Genomic DNA, 26,650 nt, shown 5'->3' on the forward strand with positions numbered 1-26,650 from the left:
CGCCTCTCACTGCGTGCAATGCCAGTGTGGAAGAGAGTTCAGTCCTTCTCTAGAGAACTGGTTCCAGAGCCCTTGCTGTGCGTCGAAGTGAGTCCGACTATTTCCAGCCGGAACTTCTCCACCTCGCGCACTATCTCAAGCGCCTTCCCCCCCAGCGAGGTGACATTCTACGTCCCAAGAGCTAGCTTACAGTATGTAGCCAAGGATCGGACCGCCAAGTGCCCTGCCTTCGGCTTACGCCCAGCTCACAACACACCCGACCTCTATGGCCACTCCCATGAGTGGTGAACCCATTGGAGGGGGGACCCACGTTGCTTCTTCGGGCTGTGCTCGGCCTGGTCCCATGGGGACAAGCCCGGCCACCAGGCGCTCGCCATCGTGCCCCAACTCTGGGCCTGGCTCCAGAGGGGGGCCGCGGTGACCCGCGTCCGTGCGAGAAAAATCGGAGTCTTGGTTTTTGCATTTCCATAGAAGTCTTCGAGCTGCTCTTTGTCTGATCCCTCACCTAGGACCTGTTTGTCTTGGGAGACCCTACCAGGGGGCATAGAAGCCCCTGGACAACATAGCTCCTAGGATCATTGGGACACGCAAACTCCTCTACCACGATAAGGTGGCAGCTCAGAGAGGAGTAGGTTATAGTTTGATTTAGCATGCTGATTGAGTGTTCATTTTTTCATCTAGCCTATTTCTATTCATTTGTCCATCAGTAAAATATGTTTAAAGACTACTCCAATTGTTTAGTTGACTATTTATATCTGTGTGTGGCATTGCATTAGTGTTTTACAAGAATAAATAAATACAAACAGAATAATGCCACGTACACCATCTGATGTGTGGAGACATTTCACCCCAACCAATGTAGGCGGAAAGGCTGTGTACATTTGCAAATACTGTGCAAAGAGCTACGTCAAAAATGCCACAAAGATGCAGCAGCATATAGACAAGTGCCCAATAATATATCATTATTGTAATTCCCCATTAATTCCCATATATTCCCATTAATTACCATGGTCGGTGTCCAACTTTGAATAATCAAAAAATATCATGTCAATATTTCCAAACTTCCCGAGCTTAACTTCCCGTGGTAAATTTACCGGAAACTTTCCACCCCTATGCAACCCTAGTTAATACAGAGTATCACTATGGTAGTTTTATATTCTCAATGGATGTTTGATAGTTAATACAAAGTATTACTATGGTACTTTTGTCTTCTCAACGGATGTTTGATAGTTAATACAGAATAGCATTGTGGTACTTTGATCCTCATTTTGATGGATGTTTGTTTGCACGTGTCTCAATGGAAGCCACCGGAATAGATTTGACAGTTTTCTGAAGTTTCTTCGCTCAATTTGTTGCGTGTGGTGTACTCTGCATCCAAACTTCCAGTGTATTATAACGTTTCTCCTCCTCAACTCACCTTTGACCCTTTAAATGAATAAACAATTAGGACACGCATCCCAAGAATTGCACCAATTATTTCACAATACTGAATTTTGACTCTTGTTCTGTGGTAACCATGAAATGTTGACTTTCTTTCTACTGTTTGTGTAGGTCGCTGATGCCGGTCATGGACCTGTGAAAAAAATGACTGGTCCAACCAAGGCCAGACAGCCATGAACCCCCAGGACACAGAGCAGGGCAAGGTTCTTACACTTGAGTCCGGTGCAGCACCTCGCCAGTACCACAACAGCAGATCTGGCTCCAACCAAGAACGATCCAAGCGCTGTGACACAGCGACCCAAGGAGGCGCCGGCTGCAGAGCCAGTGGGTCTCAGCCCCACAGCCCCCAAGAGCACGACATGGAGACGCAACATGGAGCCAAGCAGCCCATTCCCCGCCCTGCTGTGACACGTTACCGCAGACAGGGGGACAGTGAGGCCCACATCAGAGCCCAGCAGCAAAGGCACCGGCAGAGACAGCAGAGAGAGACGGAGAGAGCACAGCTGCTAGCACAACAAGATACGGCCCAGGAAGACGATGGAGAGAGGGATGATTCAGTGTTGGCCCGCTCTGCCAGCACTGAGAGCGGCTTTCATACCCATACAGACCGGGCGGAGGGCGATGATAGCCTGGTAATGGTGTCACTGGAGCCTGGGCTGGAGGACGACACCACCAACTATGGACTTCAGCTACGTCCGGAAGCAGAGGGCTACACTGAGAGAGCTGAATCTGAACAGCAATCAAACTACCCACCTCTACCGTGCCATCAACAGTCTAACCCACAGAGACAGGACGAGTCCAAGGCTACATCCACCCCAGGACACCCCAACTACATCTGTACTCCATCTGCCAGCATCTCTGGAGGACATGTGGACATGACAGACGTGGAGCGTATAGATGCCGAAGCAGCAGAAGAAGCATACTCGGAACCTTACGACATTTACTCCCTTTCTGAGCACGTGTACGAGGAAATCTGTGACGCTACGTTGGTTTCTTCAGCAGCAGAAGGAGCTGAAGACAGAGATTCTCTCCAGCAGAGAAGAGCTAACTTCCGTCTGTTGGACGGCCAGGCGGCATCTGGGGACTACCAGCAGCAGCAAGAGACTGTGGGATCCCGTCTGCGACATTATGACGAACGCTCAGACGGAGAGTCTGACAGTCCAGAGAAAGAGGCGGAATTCGCCCCGTACCCTCGTGCTGACAGCTGTGAGCAGGAGGAAGACTTTGACAGCCTCGTGGCGCAGGTGAAAGACAGCCAAAGCTTGACGAGTCTTCAGTGTATTACTGAAGACTTTGTCCATGAAGACGTAGAGTGTGAACTACTCCGATCTGATGACCAAACTGATTCTGATAAAAGTGTCCAAGATGCCAAGCGGAGCAAAACGCAGACTTTTAGTCCATCAGAGGAGATGGCCGCAGTCCGAAATAGCCAAGAGAAGCGGGATGCTATATCTCTGGCCATCAAGGACATCAAGGAGGCCATAGAGGAGGTGAAGACCCGAGCAGTGAGGTCTCCTTACACTCCCGATGAACCAAAGGAGCCTATTTGGGTCATGAGGCAAGACCTCAGCCCCACTGCAGAGTGTGACCTGCAATTGTCGCTTGGGGGGGATGTGAGTACAACTTTACTTGGTCGTTTTCTTCGCCCTCCTCAGAGCTCTTTGACCCTCTCACAACATCCATCCATCCATTTACTACCGCCTGTCCCTATTCAGAACAAAGACTTGCAAAGACAAGCACACTGAAAGTACTGATAATCTGATTCACTTTGATCGGTTTTTAGTGAGCAGAATTATACAATGTGACGGTACCTTGCAGCCACTCACACTCGTGTTGGTGTTGATGCTAAGAATAATGGACTTTTCATCACTCGCTGTAAATAAAGGTTAATGTTTTAGCAGTAACTTAGTGCTCAGAATTATTTTAATACTCCCATATTTAAATCAAGAAAAGCCTAAGTCTGATATACCAATACGTTTTTTGATACGTTATTATTAAATGTTATGATCGACGGTATGGAAAGCAGCGCTAAGGTCAAGTAGCAGCAACATGGATGGCGCATCAGCATCCATAGTTAGCAACAAATCAGTAGAGTGATTTGCCCTGAACTCTGACTGGAAGGCTTCACAAAGACAGTTACACGCTAAGTATTCATTTAGCTGCTAAGTCAGGTTGGGCTTATACCGCCACGGGTATAATGTACCCCCGTGCTATTATTATTATAGAGGTTTATTTGAAATAGGGACAGATACAAAAACATAGACATCTGAAACAGTTATCCAATGTATGCATCATAGTGTTTGTAGCCAAAGCTAATTTACAACACTTGTCCCCAACAACAACAACAACACAGATCCAACATCATTAAAATAGGAAAATAAAAATTAGAATGAATCGATAATAATGATATTGGTAATAATATAGACAAAGTGCAAACTAGATAAAAGCCAATAATAATAATAACACAGACAAAGTGCAGACTAGATAAAAACCAATTAGTAAAAATGAGTAAAAACTAAACATGGGAACACGATTGTTGCTCAACTAGCCATCTATCTGTCGCATTCGGGCAGTAGGGGTTCGTAAACCTGGTATGGCAGACCATCTAGGAGAAGGAAATCTCCAATCTCAAAACCACCGCTGCCTTGCGGTCAACCCACTCGAGGCTAAGGCAAAGGGAGTAAACCCCGACAGCAAATCAGGAGCCCGAGTCCTGAAGGCGTTTTGACGTTGTAGCGTCATTTGGGCAAATCCAGCGGCGTCGCTGGTGCCAAGCTCTATCGACACTCGTCACTCCCTTAGATCCACCAGCCACGCGGAGAGAGGGGGCTTGCTGCCTTGACAACTGCTTGCCCTCCATAGTACCATGCCCAGGCCATGTAGATCCACTGGAGAGGTCCACTAAAGAGGTCGTTGCCGTTGAGACACCCCCCCCCCCCCTTTTGGATCTACCCCATCGTCTCCCGAGACGGAAGGATGCCGACGACGATTCATTTAGCTGCTGTGCGACAACTTTCCTAGGATTTTAGAGATAAATGAGAGGTGCAACATCGGCAGGTAGTTTACCATGAGGTCAGGATGGAGTGAAGTGAAGTGAAGTGAATTATATTTATATAGCGCTTTTTTTCTAGTGACTCAAAGCGCTTTACATAGTGAAACCCAATATCTAAGTCCAATTTAACTGGGAACAGGTGGGTAAAGCGTCTTGCCCAAGGACACAACGGTAGTGACTAGGATGACGGAAGCGGGGATCGAACCTGGAACCCTCAAGTTGCTGGCGCGGCCACTCTACCAACCGAGCTATACCGCCCCAATAGTGTGTAGAATAAGTATGCAGGAAGTAGTCTTTGCCATTAAGTTAAAGTACCAATGATGGTCACACACACACTAGGTGGGGTGAAATTTGTCATCTGCATTTGACCCATCCCCTTGTTCACCCCCTGGGAGGTGAGGGGAGCAGTGGGCAGCAGGTAACTTCTTTTAAGCAAAGGATGAAGAACTGCTTTTTTGAAAGGAAAGTGATAAGTTAATAATATTTAGCACTGATGATCCTAATATTACAAACAACTCCTTGGTAAATAAGCTGTTACACTTACATGTAAAAGTATGACTTTGTGTCTTTTTTACTAAACTACGTTACATGTTCACAATACTACTCAAGTATGTGGAAATTAATCTGCACACTCACACACACACACACTCACACACACACACACTGCCTGACACACGCACGCCCACATTGTCGGAGTGAGGGATGGAAAGGTTAACGCGGGTATACACGCTGAATAATTGATTGAGGATCTAATAACAGGATGACAGATAGTTGAGAAGATAAACATCATCATCTATCACTTTATACTTTGAACAAAGTGTGTTGTGTTGTCATGGCGCACATAAGTTCACATTTTGGACACACGGACATCAAGCTAAAAGTCAAGCTGGGGAAGGTAAAATACAAAGAAAGACTGACATGTGATCCTGGGGGACATGATACCTGAGTGTCACCTGAGAGCAGACTCGCTGCGTCGTCCTGGTTCTGGCTTATAAAAGCTGGACTCTCCGCAGCGTGTGTAGCATTATTGACAGTCATGGAGAACTTTTGGATTTATCAGGTGGAGAAGCTTGAAGAAGGCCAAGCCAGAGAGACCGAGCAACATGACGAAGAAGAGGTTGGAGAGTTTGTTAAACCTTTAAAATGATTGCTTGCGTAGTTTTGGTGTCACCTTGCATTGTTGGCGTCAACTGCACCTTGATTACAGGTGGTCCAAAATGCTGCAAGTCTTGAAGAGTATTTTTCAATGCAAACCTATTCTCTGCCGTCATATGAGCTGTTTGCCATCCATCCATTTTCTACCACTTGTCCCTCTCGGGGTCCTGCTACCTCATGGCAGGACCAACACAGATAGACAAGTTTTCACACACTAGTGTCGCCATATTGTAGTGTTGTCAATCAGCCTATCCGAGTTCCAAATGTAGGTCTTTATTTAACAATATATTTCACTTTAATGTAGTGTTGTCAATCAGCCTATCCTAGTACCAAATGTCTTTATTTAACAATGTATTTCACTTTAATGTAGTGTTGTCAATCAGACTATCCTAGTACCAAACATAAGTCTTTATTTAACAATTTATTTCACTTTAATGTAGTGTTATCAATCAGCCTATCCTAGTACATACTTGCCAACCCTCCCGAATTTTCCGGGAGACTCCCGAATTTCAGCGCCTCTCCCGAAAAACTCCCGATTTCCAGCCGTAGCTGGAGGCCACGCCCCCTCCAGCTGCATTCGGACCTGAGTGACGTGTCGACAGCCTGTTTTCACGTTCGCTTTCCCACGATATAAACAGCGTGCCTGCCCAATCACGTTATAACATCTACGGCTTTTAGAGTGTGCACAACTGCGCACACAACAAGGAGACGAAGCAGAAGAACGAGGAAAATACAGCCATGGCGATGTCGACGACGAGTAAGATAAAGAAATACGCTTGTAAGTTCCAAAACGAATGGAAACAAGAATTTCAGTTTATCCAGGACAGTTCGAAGGGTGAGGGGTATGTTGCCTGTAAATTTTGTAGAACAGACTTCTCCATTGAACACGGTGGCCGAACGGATATACTCAGTCATGAACGGTCAGCGAAGCACAAGGTGGCGGCAGCGCAGCACAGCCCAGTATTATGGGCCACCTCGCTAAATGGAGACCCGAGGGTGTAACTTATGCCGAGACAAAGATGGCTATGCTGATAGCTGGAAGCAACATCCCGTTCTCATTTGCGGATGTCTTCAACAAATCCGTGAAGGATATGTTCCCGGATTCAGAGATCGCTCGCCAGTACGCAAATGGCAGAACAAAGGCTACTCAAATAGTGAAGGGTAAGTGTTGTTGTTTTTTTTTAGTAAGCAGCAAGCTGTGCTTCTGGCTGCAAAGCATTGCACTTTCAAATACAACAATGAGTGTTATGTGTGTGTATATGTGTAAATAAATGAACACTGAAATTCAAGTATTTCTTTTATTTATATATATATATATATATATATATATATATATATATATATATATATATATATATATATAATAAAATAAATAAATATATATATATATATATATATATATATACAGGTAAAAGCCAGTAAATTAGAATATTTTGAAAAACTTGATTTATTTCAGTAATTGCATTCAAAAGGTGTAACTTGTACATTATATTTATTCATTGCACACAGACTGATGCATTCAAATGTTTATTTCATTTAATTTTGATGATTTGAAGTGGCAACAAATGAAAATCCAAAATTCCGTGTGTCACAAAATTAGAATATTACTTAAGGCTAATACAAAAAAGGGATTTTTAGAAATGTTGGCCAACTGAAAAGTATGAAAATGAAAAATATGAGCATGTACAATACTGGACCGACACCAGCAGATGACATGGCACCCCAAACCATCACTGATGGTGGAAACTTTACACAAGACTTCAGGCAACGTGGATCCTGTGCCTCTCCTGTCTTCCTCCAGACTCTGGGACCTCGATTTCCAAAGGAAATGCAAAATTTGCATGGTTGGGTGATGGTTTGGGGTGCCATGTCATCTGCTGGTGTCGGTCCACTCTGTTTGCTGAGATCCAGGGTCAACGCAGCCGTCTACCAGCAAGTTTTAGAGCACTTCATGCTTCCTGCTGCTGACCTGCTCTATGGAGATGGAGATTTCAAGTTCCAACAGGACTTGGCGCCTGCACACAGCGCAAAATCTACCCGTGCCTGGTTTACGGACCATGGTATTTCTGTTCTAAATTGGCCCGCCAACTCCCCTGACCTTAGCCCCATAGAAAATCTGTGGGGTATTGTGAAAAGGAAGATGCAGAATGCCAGACCCAAAAACGCAGAAGAGTTGAAGGCCACTATCAGAGCAACCTGGGCTCTCATAACACCTGAGCAGTGCCAGAAACTCATCGACTCCATGCCACGCCGCATTAACGCAGTAATTGAGGCAAAAGGAGCTCCAACCAAGTATTGAGTATTGTACATGCTCATATTTTTCATTTTCATACTTTTCAGTTGGCCAACATTTCTAAAAATCCCTTTTTTGTATTAGCCTTAAGTAATATTCTAATTTTGTGACACACGGAATTTTGGATTTTCATTTGTTGCCACTTCAAATCATCAAAATTAAATGAAATAAACATTTGAATGCATCAGTCTGTGTGCAATGAATAAATATAATGTACAAGTTACACCTTTTGAATGCAATTACTGAAATAAATCAAGTTTTTCAAAATATTCTAATTTACTGGCTTTTACCTGTATATAGCTACAATTCACTGAAATACTTGGCTTTTGGTGAGTTCTAGCTGTAAATATACTCCTCCCCTCTTAACCACGCCCCAAATCTCCCGAATTCGGAGGTCTCAAGGTTGGCAATTATGTCCTAGTACCAAATGTCTTTATTTAACAATTTATTTTACTTTAATGCAGTGTTGTCAATCAGCCTATCCTAGTACCAAATGTAAGTCTTTGTGTAACAATTTATTTCACTTTAATTTAGTGTTTTCAATCAGACTATCCTAGTACCAAATGTAAGTCTTTATGTAACAATTTATTTTACTTTAATGTAGTGTTGCCAATCAGACTATCCTAGTACCAAATGTAAGTCTTTATGTAACAATATATTTTACTTTAATGTTGTGTTGTCAATCAGCCTATCCTAGTACCAAACATAAGTCTTTATGTAACAATTTATTTCACTTTAAAGGCCTACTGAAATGCGATTTTCTTATTTAAACGGGGATAGCAGGTCCATTCTATGTGTCATACTTGATCATTTCGCGATATTGCCATATTTTTGCTGAAAGGATTTAGTAGAGAACATTGACGATAAAGTTCACAACTTTTGGTCGCTGATAAAAAAGCCTTGCCTGTACCAGAAGTAGCAGACGTTATGCGCGTGACGTCACAGGTTGTGGAGCTCCTCACATCTGCACATTGTTTACAATCATGGCCACCAGCTGCGAGAGCGATTCGGACCGAGAAAGCGACGATTTCCCCATTAATTTGAGCGGGGATGAAAGATTTGTGGATGAGGAAAGTGAGAGTGAAGGACTAGAGGGCAGTGGGAGCGATTCAGATAGGGAAGATGCTGTGAGAGGCGGGTGGGACCTGATATTCAGCTGGGAATGACTAAAACAGTAAATAAACACAAGACATATATATACTCTATTAGCCTCAACACAACCAGGCTTGTATTTAATATGCCACAAATGAATCCCGCATAACAAACACCTCCCCCCTCCCGTCCATATAACCCGCCAATACAACTCAAACACCTGCACAACACACTCAACCCCACAGCCCAAAGTACCGATCACCTCCCCAAAGTTCATACAACACATATATTTCCCCAAAGTTACGTACGTGACATGCACATAGCGGCATGCATGTACGGGCAAGCGATCAAATGTTTGGAAGCCGCAGCTGCATGCGTACTCACGGTACCGCGTCTGCGCATCCAACTCAGAGTCCTCCTGGTAAGAGTCTCTGTTGTCCCAGTTCTCCACAGGCCAATGGTAAAGCTTGACTGTCATCTTCCGGGATTGTAAACAATGAAACACCGGCTGTGTTATCCGGCACACCAGCCAAGGGGTGCATTCTACGGCGGGGGTGCGTTATCCGGCACAACACCTGCCGCAATACACCGCTTCCCACCTACAGCTTTCTTCTTTGCTGTCTCCATTGTTCATTGAACAAATTGCAAAAGATTCACCAACACAGATGTACAGAATACTGTGGAATTTTGCGATGAAAACAGACGACTTAAGAGCTGGCCACCATGCTGTCCCAAAATGTCCTCTACAACCCGTGACGTCACACGCAGGCGTCATCATACCGAGACGTTTTCAGCAGGATATTTTTGCGAAATTTAAAATTGCACTTTAGTAAGCTAACCCGGCCGTATTGGCATGTGTTGCAATGTTAAGATTTCATCATTGATGTATAAACTATCAGACTGCGTGGTCGGTAGTAGTGAGTTTCAGTAGGCCTTTAATGTAGTGTTGTCAATCAGACTATCCTAGTACCAAACATAAGTCTTTATGTAACACTTTATTTCACTTTAATGTAGCGTTGTCAATCAGCCTATCCTCGTACCAAATGTAAGTCTTTATGTAACAATTTATTTCACTTTAATGTAGTGTTGTCAATCATCCTATCCTACCAGGTGAGAACCCACGCGGTCTCAGGGAAAACATACTAACCCCACACATGTTCTACTGTAAAGTGTTTTTAACACATAGTTCTTCCTCTTCAGTCTCCTGGTTCTGGGTCTCCTTCTCCTTGTGGAGCAGAATCATCCAGCAGACTTTTGCTGGCCGATGACAGCTTGGAAGCGTCTGCGTCCAGTAAAGAGGTGGCCTCACTCTCTTGGTCACATTTGACCTTTTAAGTACTTGCTGGAGTCAGTGCTTATACTTTCATGTTTGTTTGTAGTGCAGAAGAAGTCTTGCATCGTTCCCCACGTATGTTGAAGGTGAGTGTGGTCAAAGATCCCACAGATTTTTGTCAGATCTATGTGGAATGCTGCATGTCATTTTGTAATGAGAGGTTTTGCTTTAGAACGTTGATCTTTGAGTGTGTCTTCAAAGTGTGTGTGTGTGCGTGCGTGCGTGCGTGCGTGTGTGTGTGTGTGTGTGTGTGTGTGTGTGTGTGTGTGTGTGTGTGTGTGTGTGTGTGTGTGTGTGTGTGTGTGTGTGTGTGTGACAGCAAGTTACAAAGTCGTACTTTAGTGCAGCACATCTAGTTTTCAAGTTATGCTTTCATGCTTAGACTGACTTCATTGAGGAATCCAAACCTCTCTGCTCTTTCTGACTGATATCATGCCCTGTGAGGCCATTCAACGATATCGATCTGTAATCAATATAATCAATTATAATCAGTGCCACATACATATATTTAAAAAAAAAAAAAAAAATCTGATTAATCACACTTTTGAATTATAATTATTCATAACTATTTACAGTTTCTGCAAAAGTGTCTGTTTTGGGAAAGCCATTCCAAACCCATTATTGATCTGATTAATGACGCGTTATTGATCTAATTATTGATGTATTATTGATCTAATCAATGACGTATTATTGACTGATCAGTGATGTGTTATTGATCTGATCAATGTCGTATTATTGATTAAAGTTAAAGTACCAATGATTGTCACACGCACACTAGGTGTGGCGAAATTATTCTCTGCATTTGACCCATCACTCTTGATCACCCCCTGGGAGGTGAGGGAGCAGTGAGCAGCAGCGGTGACCGCTCCCGGGAATCATTTTTGGTGATTTAACCCCCAATCCCAACCCTTGATGCTGAGTGCCAAGCAGGGAGGTAATGGGTCCCATTATTATAGTCTTTGGTATGACTCGGCCGGGGTTTGAACTCACAACCTACCGATCTCAGGGCGGACTTATTAATCTGATCAATGACGGGTTATTGATCTAATTAATGATGGGTTATTGATTTGATCAAAGACGGGTTATTGATCTGATCAATGACGGGTTATTGATTTGATCAATGACGGGTTATTGACCTGATCAATGACGTATTATCGTTCTGATCAATGCCGTAATATTGATCTGCTCAATGTCGTAATATTGATCTGATCAATGACGTATTATTGACATGGTTAATGACGTATTATTGATCTGATGAATTGAGTATTATTGACCTGATTAACGACGCGTTATTGATCTAATTATTGAGGTATTCTTGATATAATCAATGACGTATTATTGATCTGATCAGTGATGTATTATTGATCTAATCAATGTCATTATTGATCTGATCAATGTCGTATTATTGATCTGGTCAATGTCGTATTATTTATCCGATCAATGTCGTATTATTGATCTGATCAATGACGGATTATTGATCTGATCAACGACGGGTTATTGATCTGATTATTGACGGGTTATTGATCTATTAATGACGTAATATTGACTTGAGCAATGACGTATTATTCATTTGAGCAATGACGTATTATTGATCTGATCAATGATGTAGTATTGATGTAATCAATGACAGGTTATTGATCTGATTAATGACGGGTTATTGATTTAATTAATGACGTATTATTGACCTGATCAATTACGTGTTATTGATCTGATCAGTGACATGTTATTGATCTAATTAATGACGTATTATTGACTTGAGCAGTGATGTATTATTGATCTGATCAATGAGGTAATTTTGATCTGATCAATGACATAATGATAATGAATTACATTTATATAGTGCTTTTCTATCGACTACATACTCACTAAGCACTCACAGAGAAGTAAGAACCCATCATTTATTCACTCCACATTCCCACTTAGGCAATTATTGACATGATCAATGACGTATTATTGGCCTGATCAATGACGTATTATTGACCTGATCAGTTACGTATTATTGACCTGATCAATTACTTATTATTGATCTGATCAATGACGTATTATTGACCTGATCAATGACGTATTATTGACCTGATCAATGACGTATTATTGACCTGATCAGTGACGTATTATTGACCTGATCAATGACGTATTATCGATCTGATCAGTGACATATGACAACCCTCAGCTTTCCGGTAACCATCCACAGTTAAGGTAAAGGAGCATGTATACTAAAAATGCATTTTCTGATGAGTCTGCATTCCTACATGACTTTGAGCCACATGGTTCTTTACATGGTCCGTGTGTCTTCAAATACGAGGTAAAGAAGCTTTGTCCAGTTTTGCCGTGCTGCAGGTCATGTGACCTTACGCTTTCACTGTGTTACCATCATCAGTACCAGGCCCATGTGACCCAGAAGACCTGATTGATGGGATCATCTTTGCCGCCAACTACCTGGGATCTACTCAGCTGCTGTCAGACAAGACCCCGTCCAAGAACGTCCGCATGATGCAAGCCCAAGAGGCGGTCACCCGCATCAAGGTAAGTACACACTAGTACGGTACTTATGTATATGTATATGTATACAGATATATGTACCTTCGGAAAGTATTCAGGCCCCTTTACATTCAACTGATCGGACTTGATTAGGAAAGACACACACCTGTCCATAGAAGACCTTCCAGCTCACAGTGCATGTCACAGCAAATGAGAATCATTTAACAATGTGTGTTTTACCTGCTACATGGCTTATCTGTGTACATTTAGACTTAGACTTCCTTTTTATTGTCATTCAAATTTGAACTTTACAGTACAGATAAGAACGAAATTTCGTTGCATTAGCTCATGGTAGTGCAGGATAAAAAAAAAAATAAAATAAAATAAATAGATTACTGTACAGATAAATATATTGCACTTTTGCATATGCATCCACGTTTAAGGATGTATGTTATATTGTCTTTATATTCCAGCGAGTTAATCCATTTTTGGGGGGAATTAAGGGGATTATTATGATGCGTTCAAGAGTCTTACGGCCTTAGGGAAGAAGCTGTTACAGAACCTGGAGGTTCTGCTACGGAGGCTGCGGAACCTCTTTCTAGAGTCCAGCAGTGAAAACAGTCCTTGGTGGGGGTGGGAGGAGTCTCTGCAGATTTTCTGAGCCCTGGTCAGGCAGCAGCTTTTTGCGATCTCCTGAATAGGAGGAAGAGGAGTCCTGATGAATAGGAGGAAGAAGAGTCCTGATGAATAGGAGGAAGAAGAGTCCTGATGAATAGGAGGAAGAGGAGTCCTGATGAATTATCCATAGTTTTGTTTTTAGTACTTAATAATAATTGTATTTTTCTTAAAGCACATACCAGGAGTGGCAACCATAAATCATGAAGCATTTAATATAATGTAAATTAATCTTTTTATTATATTTTAATCCTATCCTTGATTATGGCGTACTATATGTAATATGGGAAATTGTACATTGTTCTTTGAGTGCAACAAGAAAAACACAACGTGTTTAATGCCTTTTAATTTATATTTTAACCTTCTAAAATTGTTCTTAGAGTGCAATAGGAAACATATGTTTATTGTATTGTAAGATTTTCTGCTAGAATAAAGCCAATATTAAAACATTTTGTAGTTCCCTTTATTTGGAAAAGTATCGAAAAGTATCAATATACATTTTGGTGCCGGTACCAAATTATTGGTATTGGGACAACCCTAGTGTACACATACGAGTCACGATACACATACACACACATTAACATTCAGTATGTTCCCCCGGCCAAGATAGTGTGTGGAAAATGTATTTTAGTGTTGTAAGCAATGATTGTGTGTTTTATTTTATTGCATGTCTGCCAGACGGCTCACAAAGGATCTCAGAACAGAAAGAAGGTGCAGTACTTTGACTTACTAATGTGTACATGTGTACCTGTGTGTAGTACTCATGTTTAATATGTACATGTGTGTAGTACTAGTGTGTTCATATGTTTGTTTAGTACTAATGTGTACGTGTGTGTGTAGTACTCATGTTTACATGTGTGTAGTACTAATTTTTAGGTGTGTGTGTGTGTGTGTGTGTGTAGTACTAATGTTTAGTGTATCATGTTTAGTGTATCACTAGTTTATACATGTTTGTTTAGTACTAATGTGTACATATGTGTCTGTGTAGTACTCATGTTTATGCGTGTTTAGTACTACTGTGTACTTGTGTTTAGTACTTAAGTGTACATATGTGTGTTTACTGTTTAGTAATATTGTTTGCGTGTGTGTAGTACAAAGGTGTACGTGTACGTGTACTATTAAAGTGTACATGTGTGTAGAACTAATGTGTATGTGTGTGTAGTATTAATGTGTATGTGTGTGTAGCACTAATGTTTAACGTGTACATGTGTGTAGAACTAATGTGTACGTGTGTGTAGTATTAATGTGTATGTGTGTGTAGCACTAATGTTTAATGTGTACATGTGTGTAGTACTAGAGTGTACATGTGTGTGTAGTACAAACGTGTATGTGTACTATTAAAGTGTAACCGTGTGTAGTATTAATATGTATGTTTGTGTAGCACTAATGTTTAATGTGTACATGTGTGTATTACTAGTTTATACATGTTTGTTTAGTGCTAATGTGTACGTATGTGTGGGGGTGTAGTACTAATGTGTAAGTGTGTGTGGTACTAATGTGTACGTGTGTAGTATTGAAGTGTACGTGTGTAGTACTATTATGTATCTGTGTGTAGTATTAAAGTGTACGAGTGTAGTACTTTTTTGTATCTGTGTGTAGTACTAATGTGTACGCGTGTAGTACTAATGTGTACACGTGTGTAGTACTAATGTGTACATGTGTGTGTTTAGGTCCCTGAGGATGAAGGCCAGCCAATGACGGAGGTTGATCTCTTCATCTCCACCCAGAGAATTAAAGTACTTAATGCTGACTCCCAGGTACTTTTACACTCTTAAAATATAATTAAAGTACTTAATGCTAACTCCCGGGTATTTGTACACACTTAAAGTATAATTAAAGTACTTAATGCTGACTCTCAGTTACTTTTACACACTCAAAGTATAATTAAAATACCTAATGCAGACTCCCAGGTACTTTTACACTCTTAAAATATAATTAAAGTACTTAATGCTGACTCACAGTTACTTTTACACTCTTAAAGTATAATCCAAGTACTTGATGCTGACTCCCAGGTACTTTGACACACTTAAAGTATAATTATAGTACCTAATGCATACTCAAAGGTACTCTTAAACTCCTAAATACATATAATTAATTATATTAATGTTTATGTATAATAAGTCTTACATATTACATATTTACTAAGGCTTACATATTTACTAAGTTTTACATATTTATTATTTACGAAGTCTTACATATTTACTAAGTCTTGCATATTTACTCTTTACGAAGGCTTACGTATTTACTATTTACTAAGTCTTACATGTTTATTATTTACTAAGTTGTACATGTTTACTAAGTCTTACATATTCACATATTTACTATGTCGTACATATTTATTATTTACTAAGTCTTACATATTTACTAAGTCTAACATATTTATTATTTACTAAGTCTTACATATTTACTATCTACTAAGTCTTACATGTTTATTATTTACTAAGTCTTCCATATTTAGTAAGTCTTACATATTTACTAAGACTTACATATTTACAATTTACTAAGTCTTACATATTTACATATTTACTAAGTCTTACGTATTTATTATTTACTAAGTCTTACATATTTACTAAGTCTTACATATTTACTATTTACTAAGTCTTACATATTTACTAAGTCTTACATATTTACTAAGTTTTACATATTACATATTTACTAAGTCTTACATATTTATTATTTACTAAGTCTTACACATTGACTAAGTGTAACGTATTATTTACTAAGTCTTACATATTATTTACTAAGTCTTACATGTTTACTAGGTCCTACATATTTATCAGAGGTGGGTAGAGTAGCCAGAAATTGTACTCAAGTAAGAGTACTGTTACTTTAGAGATTTATTACTATATATATATATATATATACACACACATATATATATATATACACACACATATATATATATATATATATATATATATACACACACATTTATATATATATACATATACATATATATATATATATATATATATATATATATATATATATATACACATATATATACAGTATATAATTTATATTTATTTATTTTGTCGTTTTTGTTTACATGTTAAAGGTGTTTTAATGAATATACATGCATGTTTAACACATATAGATTCCTTTCTTTCATGAAGACAAGAATATAAGTTGGTGTATTACCTGATTCTGATGACTTGCATTGATTGTAATCAGACAGTAGTGCTGATAGCGTCCACGTTTTCAAATGGAGGAGAAAAAAAGTTCCTCCTTTCTGTCTAATACCACATGAAAGTGGTTGGTTTTTGGCATCTTATTTGTCCAGCTTCCATATTCGTTTTTATACACTTTACAAGAAATACATTGGCGGCAAACTCCGTAGCTTGCTAGCTTGTTTGCGCTGGCTTTCGGAGACTCTTGTTTTGAAAGCGCAGGCGCGATGGAGCGGCACTTTTATTGTGAAGACAGGAACTGTGCAGTCAGTCTTTAGGCTTTTGACGGGATGTACGGTTGAAATAAAAAAGGGTCTTTTTTCCTTCACACTTTTGATTGATTGATTGAAACTTTTATTAGTAGATTGCACAGTACAGTATATATTCCGTACAATTGACCACTAAATGGTAACACCCCAATAAGTTTTTCAACTTGTTTAAGTCAGGTCATGTGACCGCCTGGCTCTGTTTGATTGGTCCAACGTCACCAGTGACTGCATCTGATTGGTGGAACGGAGTGAACGTCACCAGTGACTGTATTTGTTGAAACGCAGGCACTATGACAGACCAAAACAAACAAAGCGTGCATTAACAGATCGATAAAAATTAGTAGCGAGTAGCTACCTGAATGTAGATAAAAGTAGCGGAGTAAAAGTAGCGTTTCTTCTCTATAAATATACTCAAGTAAAAGTAAAAGTATGTTGCATTAAAACTACTCTTAGAAGTACAATTTATCCCAAAAGTTACTCAAGTAGATGTAACGGAGTAAATGTAGCGCGTTACTACCCACCTCTGATATGTATTATTTACTAAGTCTTACATATTTACTAGGTCCTACATATTTATTATTTACTAAGTCTTACATGTTTACTATTTACTAAGTCTTACATGTTTACTATTTTCTAAGTCTTACACTTTGAATAAGTTTAACATATTACTAAGGCTTACATATTTACTAAGTCTTACATATTTATTATTTACTAAATCTTGCACATTTACTAAGGCTAACATTATTATTTACAAAGTCTTACATATTTATTATATACTAAATCTTACACATTACTACGGCTAACATTATTATTTACTAAGTCTTACATGTTTACTCAGTCTTACATATTTATCATTTACTAAGTCTTACATACGGTATTCACTAAGGCTTACATATCATTATTTACTAAGTTTTACATATTTACTAAGTCTTAAATATTTACTATTTACTAAGTCCTACATATTACATATTTAGTAAGGCTTACATATTATTAGTTACTAAGTTTTACTTATTTACTATTCACTAAGTCCTACATATGTACTATTTACTTCTTAAATATTTACTATTTACTAAGTCTTACGTATTAATTATTATTAAGTCTTACATACTACATATTTATTAAGTCTTACATATTTACTATTCCCTAAGTCCTACATATTTACTATTTACTAAATCTTACATATATACTATTTACTAAGTCTTACATATTAATTATTACTAAGTTTTACATATGTACAAAGTCTTACATACTTATCAATTACTAAGTCTTGAATATTTACTAAGTCTGTTGCAAATAGTAGTTAATAGATAGCAGTGGCAAGCCGTGCGTTTCTCACCTAGGCCTTCAGTGATGTCCGACTTAGGCCGACTTCACCTCTCAAAATACCGTAATTGATGTCACCACATGGACACGGCTGGATATACTATACAGAAACCCACTTGCACGCTACTGCGCATTGAATCACCTCAACAGTGTACAAAAGGGTCTATTTTTTGGCGCATTTAAAAATCAATAAACCCACTTCGGCAATTAAAACATCTTACGCGGTACTGTCAAAATGAAAAGAATTGTATAAAACAAATGAAACATGAAAAAAATTAAGAAATAAAATATATGAACTCACAATTTGTAGAACCCATCCGACGCCGTATAAGCCAGTGGTACCATCGTAGTAGTCGGTTGATTTGTGTGAATGTGGCGGGCAAACCATTTCGCCGCCGGTGTTTTGCACAAATGTGATTGCCTGCCAAAAAATTATTTCCTTCGCGGGAGCGCGCACCGCTCGCTAAACCTGCATTGCTTGGCTTCGTCTGTCCACAGCGGATTACTCGGTGTAAGACAAACACTTTATCTTCGTGGTTATTGTACCGGTGAGTCTTCTATGGCTTTCCGGTGCCACTTCCTGTTTTCGCAACTTGTCATTGGATACTCACTTGGGACTCTCAAGTGAGTATCCAATCACAGCGTTAGGCCAGCTAGAAGGCTTTACTGACAACAACTCGTGATCTGATTGGCTATCGCAATTGTCTATCAACTCTATGTGTCCTTTCACTTACAGTGCACAGACGCCCGCATTGTTGATTCTGAAGGCTCCGGGCAGATTTCGTACAGCATGGCAACATAAGCTTGCTGAATTCTGATTGGATACAAACTAAAACTAAAAACAACAGCACTGGAAGGAGCATATTATGACATGGAGAGAATATGAATACTTTTAGATATTTAGGGAAAGTAAATGAAAAAATACTTTTATCTTTAATTGTGATCATGATTTCTGGTTATGTTTGAGTTTAGTCTTTATTTGAAGGGACAATGCACAGAAACATTAATCTCAAAGACAGATATGTTCTGTACCAGATTATAGCTAAATAGCTCATTTCCATCTACAGTCCCTGAAATAGCTCATTTCCATTTACAGTCCCTGGCTACCTAAATTAAAGGGATACAAAAATCATGCAATAAAATTATAGCAATCAAATTAAGAAAAGTCATAAAATGCCCTTTCATGGACACATACTTAATATACAATACAACCACACCTCATTTACATCATCACACAAAGACAATACATGCTTTTTTCACATCTGTCATCATTTGTAAAAACAACCATGATTTTAACAGACACACCTCACAATTTACAACAAAAATGCTCTCATGGATAAATATAATACACATTAAGTTGATGTGTCAAACATAATGCCCACCTTAGTGACCGTGTGAGCAGCTTTGATTGCTCCAAAGCCACTTTTTAACTTCATTTGTGAATGAAGAGTAATCTGTTAGACTTTTCAAGTTTGTTGTGAGGTCGTTCCATTCCTTTATGGCTTTATATGAAAAGGCTGATTGTGCAAAAGAGGTTTTACATCTGGGTACGCTACACTGCCCCCTGATGGAGGCTCGTGTGTTTCTAGTTGTCACAGCAGATGTAAACTGGACAAAGTGCTTAAGTGGCGCTGATGCAGTATTATTTAGGATTCGATGGGCCATTCGTATTGATGCTAATCTTTGAATGTTAGCTAAATTTAACAATCTATATTTAGGCACACCACTGGTAGATAGTAGTTTTTCTGTTTGTTGAATGTGTACTATTGACTTTGTTTTGATCAAATTAGGAACTAGTTCATAGTGCTACACTGTCGATAGCACTCATTGCAATATTTACAGTTTGTACATGTGAGCGGTATCGGCCGATATCACCTATGGATGAGCGGTATCGGACTGGGCAGCATGCATGTTTTACGTGTGTGACATAATGATGGTGGTGTAGCCACAGGAGACCATGATGGACCATCCTCTGCGCACCATCTCTTACATCGCTGACATCGGCAACCTGGTGGTTCTGATGGCCCGCCGGCGTTTGGTCCGCCAGGACTCTCAGGACAACATGGAGGCCTCAGAGCCAGAAGTGGACAGCAAGCGCCAGTACAAGATGATCTGTCACGTCTTTGAATCCGACGACGTAAGTAATCACTTCAAAGTACAATTAGTAAAACTAGATCTGACCAATCTAGGTCCAAGGCTAGATCTGACCAATCAAAGTCTAAAACTAGATCTGACCAATCTAAGTCTAAGACTAGATTTGACCAATCGAAGTCCAAGACTAGATCTGACCAATCTAAGTCCAAAACTAGATCTGGCCAATCTAAATCTAAGACTAGATGTAACCAATCTAAGTCTAAAAATACATCTGACAAATCTAAGTCCAAGGCTACATCTGACCAATTGAAGTCCAAGGCTAGATCTGACCAATCGAAGTCCAAGACTAGATCTGACCAATCGAAGTCTGAGACTAGATCTGACCAATCGAAGTCTAAGACTAGATCTGACCAATTTAAGTCTAAGACTAGATGTGACCAATCTAAGTCTGAGACTAGATCTGACCAATGAAAGTCTACGATCATGACCTGATGAAGTTTACTAGGATGAGAGGCAAAACGTCTTCCAAAACAAACCAAACAGCCCAGTTATGATTGATTGAATGTTCTGAGACTTCAATGACCTGGATGAAGGACAACATTCATAGAGAGTAAGTAAATATGTTAAACTTTGTAAATATGTAAGACTTAGTAAATATGTTAGACTTAATAAATAGTAAATATATACGATTTAGTAAATAGTAAATATGTAAGACTTAGTAAATATGTTACACTTAATAAATAGTAAATATGTAAGACTTCGTAAATAGTAAATATGTAAGACTTAGTAAATAGTAAATATGTTACACTTAGTGAATATGTAAGACTTAGTAAATAGTAAATATGTAAGACTTAATAAATAGTAAATATCTAACACAGTAAATATGTAAGACTTAGTAAAAATGTAAGACTTTGTTAATAGTAAATATGTAAGACTTAGTAAAAATTGACGACTTTGTAAATAGTAAATAAGTTAGACTTTGTAAATAGTAAATATGTAAGACTTAGTAAATAGTAAATAAGTTGACTTAGTAAACTGTAAATATGTAAGACTTAGTAAATAGTAAATATGTTGGACTTAATAAATAGTAAACACTGAAGACTTAGTAAATATGTAGTATGTAAGATTTATGAGATATTGTTTACACTCTTATTAACATCACTAACAAGCGATATTGTTTACACTCTCATTAACATCACCCTTACTGTATAATGTGTACTGTAATGTAAACTGTAGAATGGTACTGTTGTTTAAGTACAAGTAGTACACGATGTGATTTCTTATCTTGTGTTGAAACTTGAATAAATCCCTGAACTTTGAGTCCGTAAAGTAACTTTTGAGTGCTCTTCATAAAAGCGACCTATTGCTCATACGTGATGTGAACATTCTAAGCGTTGATGTCTTCAATACATTAGCATCATTGGTCTTATCAAAGATAATAATCATTGTGGTGCTCATTGCAGGCCCAGCTCATTGCTCAGTCTATTGGGCAGGCCTTCAGTGTGGCTTACCAGGAGTTCTTGAGGGCCAACGGCATCAACCCCGAGGATCTGAGCCAGAAGGAATACAGCGACCTGCTCAACACGCAGGACATGTACAACGATGACCTCGTTCACTTCTCCAAGTCGGAAAACTGCAAAGATGTAAGACCGTCTGACCGCCACTATACTACTTCTAATACTACTACAATACTATAAAGTATATTCTATATCACACAACTACTCTGTAAGCTATATATCAGACTAGAAGTCGAGGTGACAACTTAGTTATGAATGTTAAAGGTCTACTGAAACCCACTACTACCGACCACGCAGTCTGATAGTTTATACATCAATGATGAAATCTTAACATTGCAACACATGCTAATACGGCCGGGTTAGCTTACTAAAGTGCAATTTTAAATTTTGCGCGAAATATCCTGCTGAAAACATCTCGGTATGATGACGCCGGCACGTGACGTCACGGATTGTAGAGGACATTTTGGGACAGCATGGTGGCCAGCTATTAAGTCGTCTGTTTTCATCGCAAAATTCCACAGTATTCTGAACATCTGTGTTGGTGAATCTTTTGGAATTTGTTCAATGAACAATTGAGACAGCAAAGAAGAAAGCTGTAGGTGGGAAGCGGTGTGTTGCGGGCGGCTGCAGCAACACAAACACAGCCGGTGTTTCATTGTTTACATTCCCGAAAGATGACAGTCAAGCTTTACCATTGGCCTGTGGAGAACTGGGACAACAGAGACTCTTACCAGGAGGACTTTGAGTTGGATGCTCAGACGCGGTACCGTGAGTACACATGCAGCTGCGGCTTCCAAACATTTGATCGCTTGCCCGTACGTGCGTGCCACTATGTGCATGTCACGTACGTAACTTTGGGGACTTTGGGGAAATATATGTGTTGTATGAACTTTGGGGAGGTGAACGGTACTTTGGGCTGTGGGATTGAGTGTGTTGTGCAGGTGTTTGAGTTGTATTGGCGGGTTATATGGACGGGAGGGGGGAGGTATTTGTTATGCGGGATTCATTTGTGGCATATTAAATATAAGCCTGGTTGTTTTGTGGCTAATAGAGTATATATATGTCTTGTGTTTATTTACTGTTTTAGTGAATATCAGGTCCCACCCGCCTCTCACAGCATCTTCCCTATCTGAATCGCTCCCACTGCCCTCTAGTCCTTCACTCTCACTTTCCTCATCCACGAATCTTTCATCCTCGCTCAAATTAATGGGGAAATCGTCGCTTTCTCGGTCCGAATCGCTCTCGCTGCTAGTGGCCATGATTTTAAACAATTTGCAGATGTGAGGAGCTCCACAACCTGTGACGTCACGCGCATATCGTCTGCTACTTCCGGTAGAGGCAAGGCTTTTTTATCAGCGACCAAAAGTTGCGAACTTTATCATCGATGTTCTCTACTAAATCCTTTCAGCAAAAATATGGTAATATCGCGAAATTATCAAGTATGACACATAGAATGGACCTGCTATCCCCGTTTAAATAAGAAAATCGCATTTCAGTAGGCCTTTAACAATGAAGATAAAGAGGGGAGTAGTCAAAACAGTAGCAAGGTAGGTAATACATCCAAAATATAGTTGGTAAAGGAGCTTTGTTGGCATACAGTAGAAAATGAAAGAAGGCATTACTTCTCCTCCTACCAGAATGACTGAGAGACCGGTGACTGAGTCCAGATGCTTCTGCTCAAGGAAAATCCCTAATCCGGGTCGTACCGCGTCGTACCGCCGGAACTTCTCAAAGCTCTAAGTTGCTCCCACGGCTTGGAAGAGGAACTGTCCTCGCTTTGCTGCGATTCTGTCCTTCCGATCCTCGATTGAGAGTGGCTCCATGTTGAAGTCCTTGCTCCTCTGAGGAACAAGAGGGACTTTGTTGCAGTCCGAAAGAGTCTTGTTTCACTCCTTAGGTGCAGAAGAAATCATGGCAAACTGTCATTCTTCGTCCGTAGTTGTATTTACTTGGTATTTACTTGAGATTCACCTGGACATTTACTTGGTATTCACTTGATATTTACTTGATATTTACTTGACACTTACTTGACACTTACTTGACATTTACTTGATATTTACTCGACATTTACTCTGTATTTATTTGGTATTTACTTGACTTACTTGACAGTAGGACAAGCTAAAGGGTTAAATCAATTATGCGTCTCAACCGGTTCGTTGTGGCTTAGAGGCCGCTTAGAGCTGCTACAAGCTGGGCTAGTCAGCTCGCTACAACTAACGCAAGCAAAGGGGCATCTAAAGTTACGAAATGACTCTGCTCTAGTTGGCGGACACGGTGCTCTAGTACGGCCAACCTATCCATGAGAACGGTGCACGAAGAGCAGGGAGTCATGCTCACCTTGTTTCTTTCACCGAGTCCAGTTCTTGCTGTCTTCGGCGCAAAAGGCGAAGAGTAGTAGACGCCTTCGGAGCGTAGCTGCTTTGAACCACGACTAGCTTAGCTTCGTTAGCTTAGCAGCAAGCTAGCTGAGAGAGGGGCGGTGAGACAGAGAGTGGGTGCTTTGTACGTTTAATAAGACTACTTAAAATGTTTGAGAAGGAATAAAGAAAGCTGTTAAACAATTAAAGCACACAGATAGAATGATAGTACTTAGCTTTTTCGTGGCAGCAGCAGACTTTTCCGGACGTGACGTCATCTACTTGACATGTACTTGACATTTACTTTGTACTTTACATATACATTATATTGCCAAAAGTATTTGGCCACCTGTCTTGACTCACATATGAACTTGAAGAGCCATCCCATTCCTAACCCATAGGGTTCAATATGATGTGGGTCCACCTTTTGCAGCTATTACAGCTTCAACTCTTCTGGGAAGGCTGTCCACAAGGTTGCGGAGTGTGCTTATAGGAATTTTCCACCATTCTTCCAAAAGCGCATTGGTGAGGTCAAATACTGACGTTGATCGAGAAGGCCTGGCCTTCAGTCTCCTTTGTATTTAATCCCAAAGTTGTTCTAAGGTGTTCAGGTCAGGACTCTGTGCAGGCCAGTAAAGTTCATCCACACCATCAATCAATCAATCATCAATCAATGTTTATTTATATAGCCCTAAATCACAAGTGTCTCAAAGGGCTGCACAAGCCACAACGACATCCTTGGTACAGAGCCCACATAAGGGCAAGGAAAAACTCACCACAGTGGGACGTCGATGTGAATGACTATGAGAAACCTTGGAGAGGACCGCATATGTGGGTAACCCCCCCCCTCTAGGGATCACTCTGTCATCCATGTCTTTATGGACCTTGCTTTGTGCACTGGTGCACAGTCATGTTGGAAGAGGAAGGGGCCCGCTCCAAACTGTTCCCACAAGATTGGGAGCATGGAGTTGTCCAAAATGTTTTTCCACTGGAACTAAGGGGCCAAGCCCAACTCCTGAAAAACAACCCCACACCATAATTCCTCCTCCACCAAATTTCACACTCGGCACAATGCAGTCCGAAATGTAGCGTTCTCCTGGCAACCTCCAAACCCAGACTCGTCCATCAGATTGCCAGATGGAAAAGCGTGATTCATCACTCTAGAGAAGTCGTCTTCACTGCTCTAGAGTCCAGTGAGGACATGCTTTACATTACTGCATCCCACGCTTTGCATTGGACTTGGTGATGTATGGCTTAGATGCAGCTGCTCGGCCATGGAAACCCTTTCCATGAAGCTCTCTGCGTATTGTACGTGGGCTAATTGGAAGGTCACATGAAGTTTGGAGCTCTGTAGCAACTGACTGTGCAGAAAGTCTTTGCACTATTCGCTTCAGCATCCGCTGACCCCTCTCTGTCAGTTTACGTGGCCTACCACTTGGTGGCTGAGTTGCTGTTGTTCCCAAACGCTTCCATTTTCTTGTAATAAAGCCGACAGTTGACTTTGGAATATTTAGGAGCGAGGAAATTTCACGACTGGATTTGTTGCACAGGTGGCATCCTTTGACAGTTCCACGCTGGAAATCACTGAGAGCGGCCCATTCTTTCACAAATGTTTGTAGAAACAGTCTCCATGCCTAAGTGCTTGATTTTATACACCTGTGGCCGGACCAACTGATTAGGACACCTGATTCTCATCATTTGGATGGGTGGCCAAATACTTTTGGCTATATAGTGTACATGACAGGTACTTGACATTTACTGTGTATATACTTTGTATTTACTTGACATGGACTTTCCATCTACTTGGTATTTACTTTGTATTTATGTGACCTTTACTTAACAAGTACTTGACCTTTACTTTTTGTTTACCTGACATGTACTTGACATTTACTTTATTCGGTATTTACTTTGTATAAATATTGGGTGTGTTTGTGTTTGCCAGGTGTTACTGGAGAAAGCGAAAGGCGAGATATTGGGTGTGGTCATCGTGGAGAGCGGCTGGGGTTCCATCCTGCCCACCGTCATCATCGCCAACATGATGCACGGCGGGCCAGCAGAGAGGTCTGGCAGACTGAACATCGGGGATCAGATCATGTCCATTAACGGTACCAGTTTGGTGGGTCTGCCACTGTCCACCTGTCAGAGTATCATCAAGGTATGGGAGTAATGGAGTTGTCCAGGAGTTCACGTGCTTGAAGTATTGATGTAAAGATCACAGTTCTTCTTTCTTAGGGTCTTAAAAACCAGTCCCGCATCAGGATGAACTTGGTGAGATGTCCTCCAGTGACCACGGTGCTCATCAGGCGACCAGACCTCCGCTACCAGCTGGGCTTCAGTGTCCAGAACGGCATTGTGGGTAATCACCATACTTTCTCAATTGCAAAGTATTGCATTGGCTACAA

The 26,650-nt window shown here is 40.3% G+C and overlaps 1 protein-coding gene across 2 annotated transcripts in view; it reads left to right on the forward strand.

Moving 5' to 3' along the window:
* Window positions 1-26,650, forward strand: part of apba1a (amyloid beta (A4) precursor protein-binding, family A, member 1a) — a 52,320-nt gene that overhangs the window by 16,492 nt on the left and 9,178 nt on the right. The window contains exons 2-12 of one of the 2 annotated variants that reach the window (XM_061980479.2): window positions 1,552-3,053; window positions 5,553-5,609; window positions 10,233-10,331; window positions 10,412-10,451; window positions 12,743-12,888; window positions 14,197-14,229; window positions 15,189-15,275; window positions 20,226-20,417; window positions 21,838-22,017; window positions 26,191-26,403; window positions 26,481-26,600. In XM_061980479.2, coding sequence (XP_061836463.1) covers window positions 1,614-3,053; window positions 5,553-5,609; window positions 10,233-10,331; window positions 10,412-10,451; window positions 12,743-12,888; window positions 14,197-14,229; window positions 15,189-15,275; window positions 20,226-20,417; window positions 21,838-22,017; window positions 26,191-26,403; window positions 26,481-26,600 — 2,607 coding nt within the window. In that variant the 5' untranslated portion in view covers window positions 1,552-1,613. The remainder of the gene's footprint in view (window positions 1-1,551; window positions 3,054-5,552; window positions 5,610-10,232; window positions 10,332-10,411; window positions 10,452-12,742; window positions 12,889-14,196; window positions 14,230-15,188; window positions 15,276-20,225; window positions 20,418-21,837; window positions 22,018-26,190; window positions 26,404-26,480; window positions 26,601-26,650) is intronic. The other variant, XM_061980481.2, reaches the window with a different exon arrangement.

This window comes from Nerophis lumbriciformis, linkage group LG20 (genome assembly GCF_033978685.3).
Source record: "Nerophis lumbriciformis linkage group LG20, RoL_Nlum_v2.1, whole genome shotgun sequence".
NCBI classification, from domain to species: Eukaryota; Metazoa; Chordata; class Actinopteri; order Syngnathiformes; family Syngnathidae; genus Nerophis; species Nerophis lumbriciformis.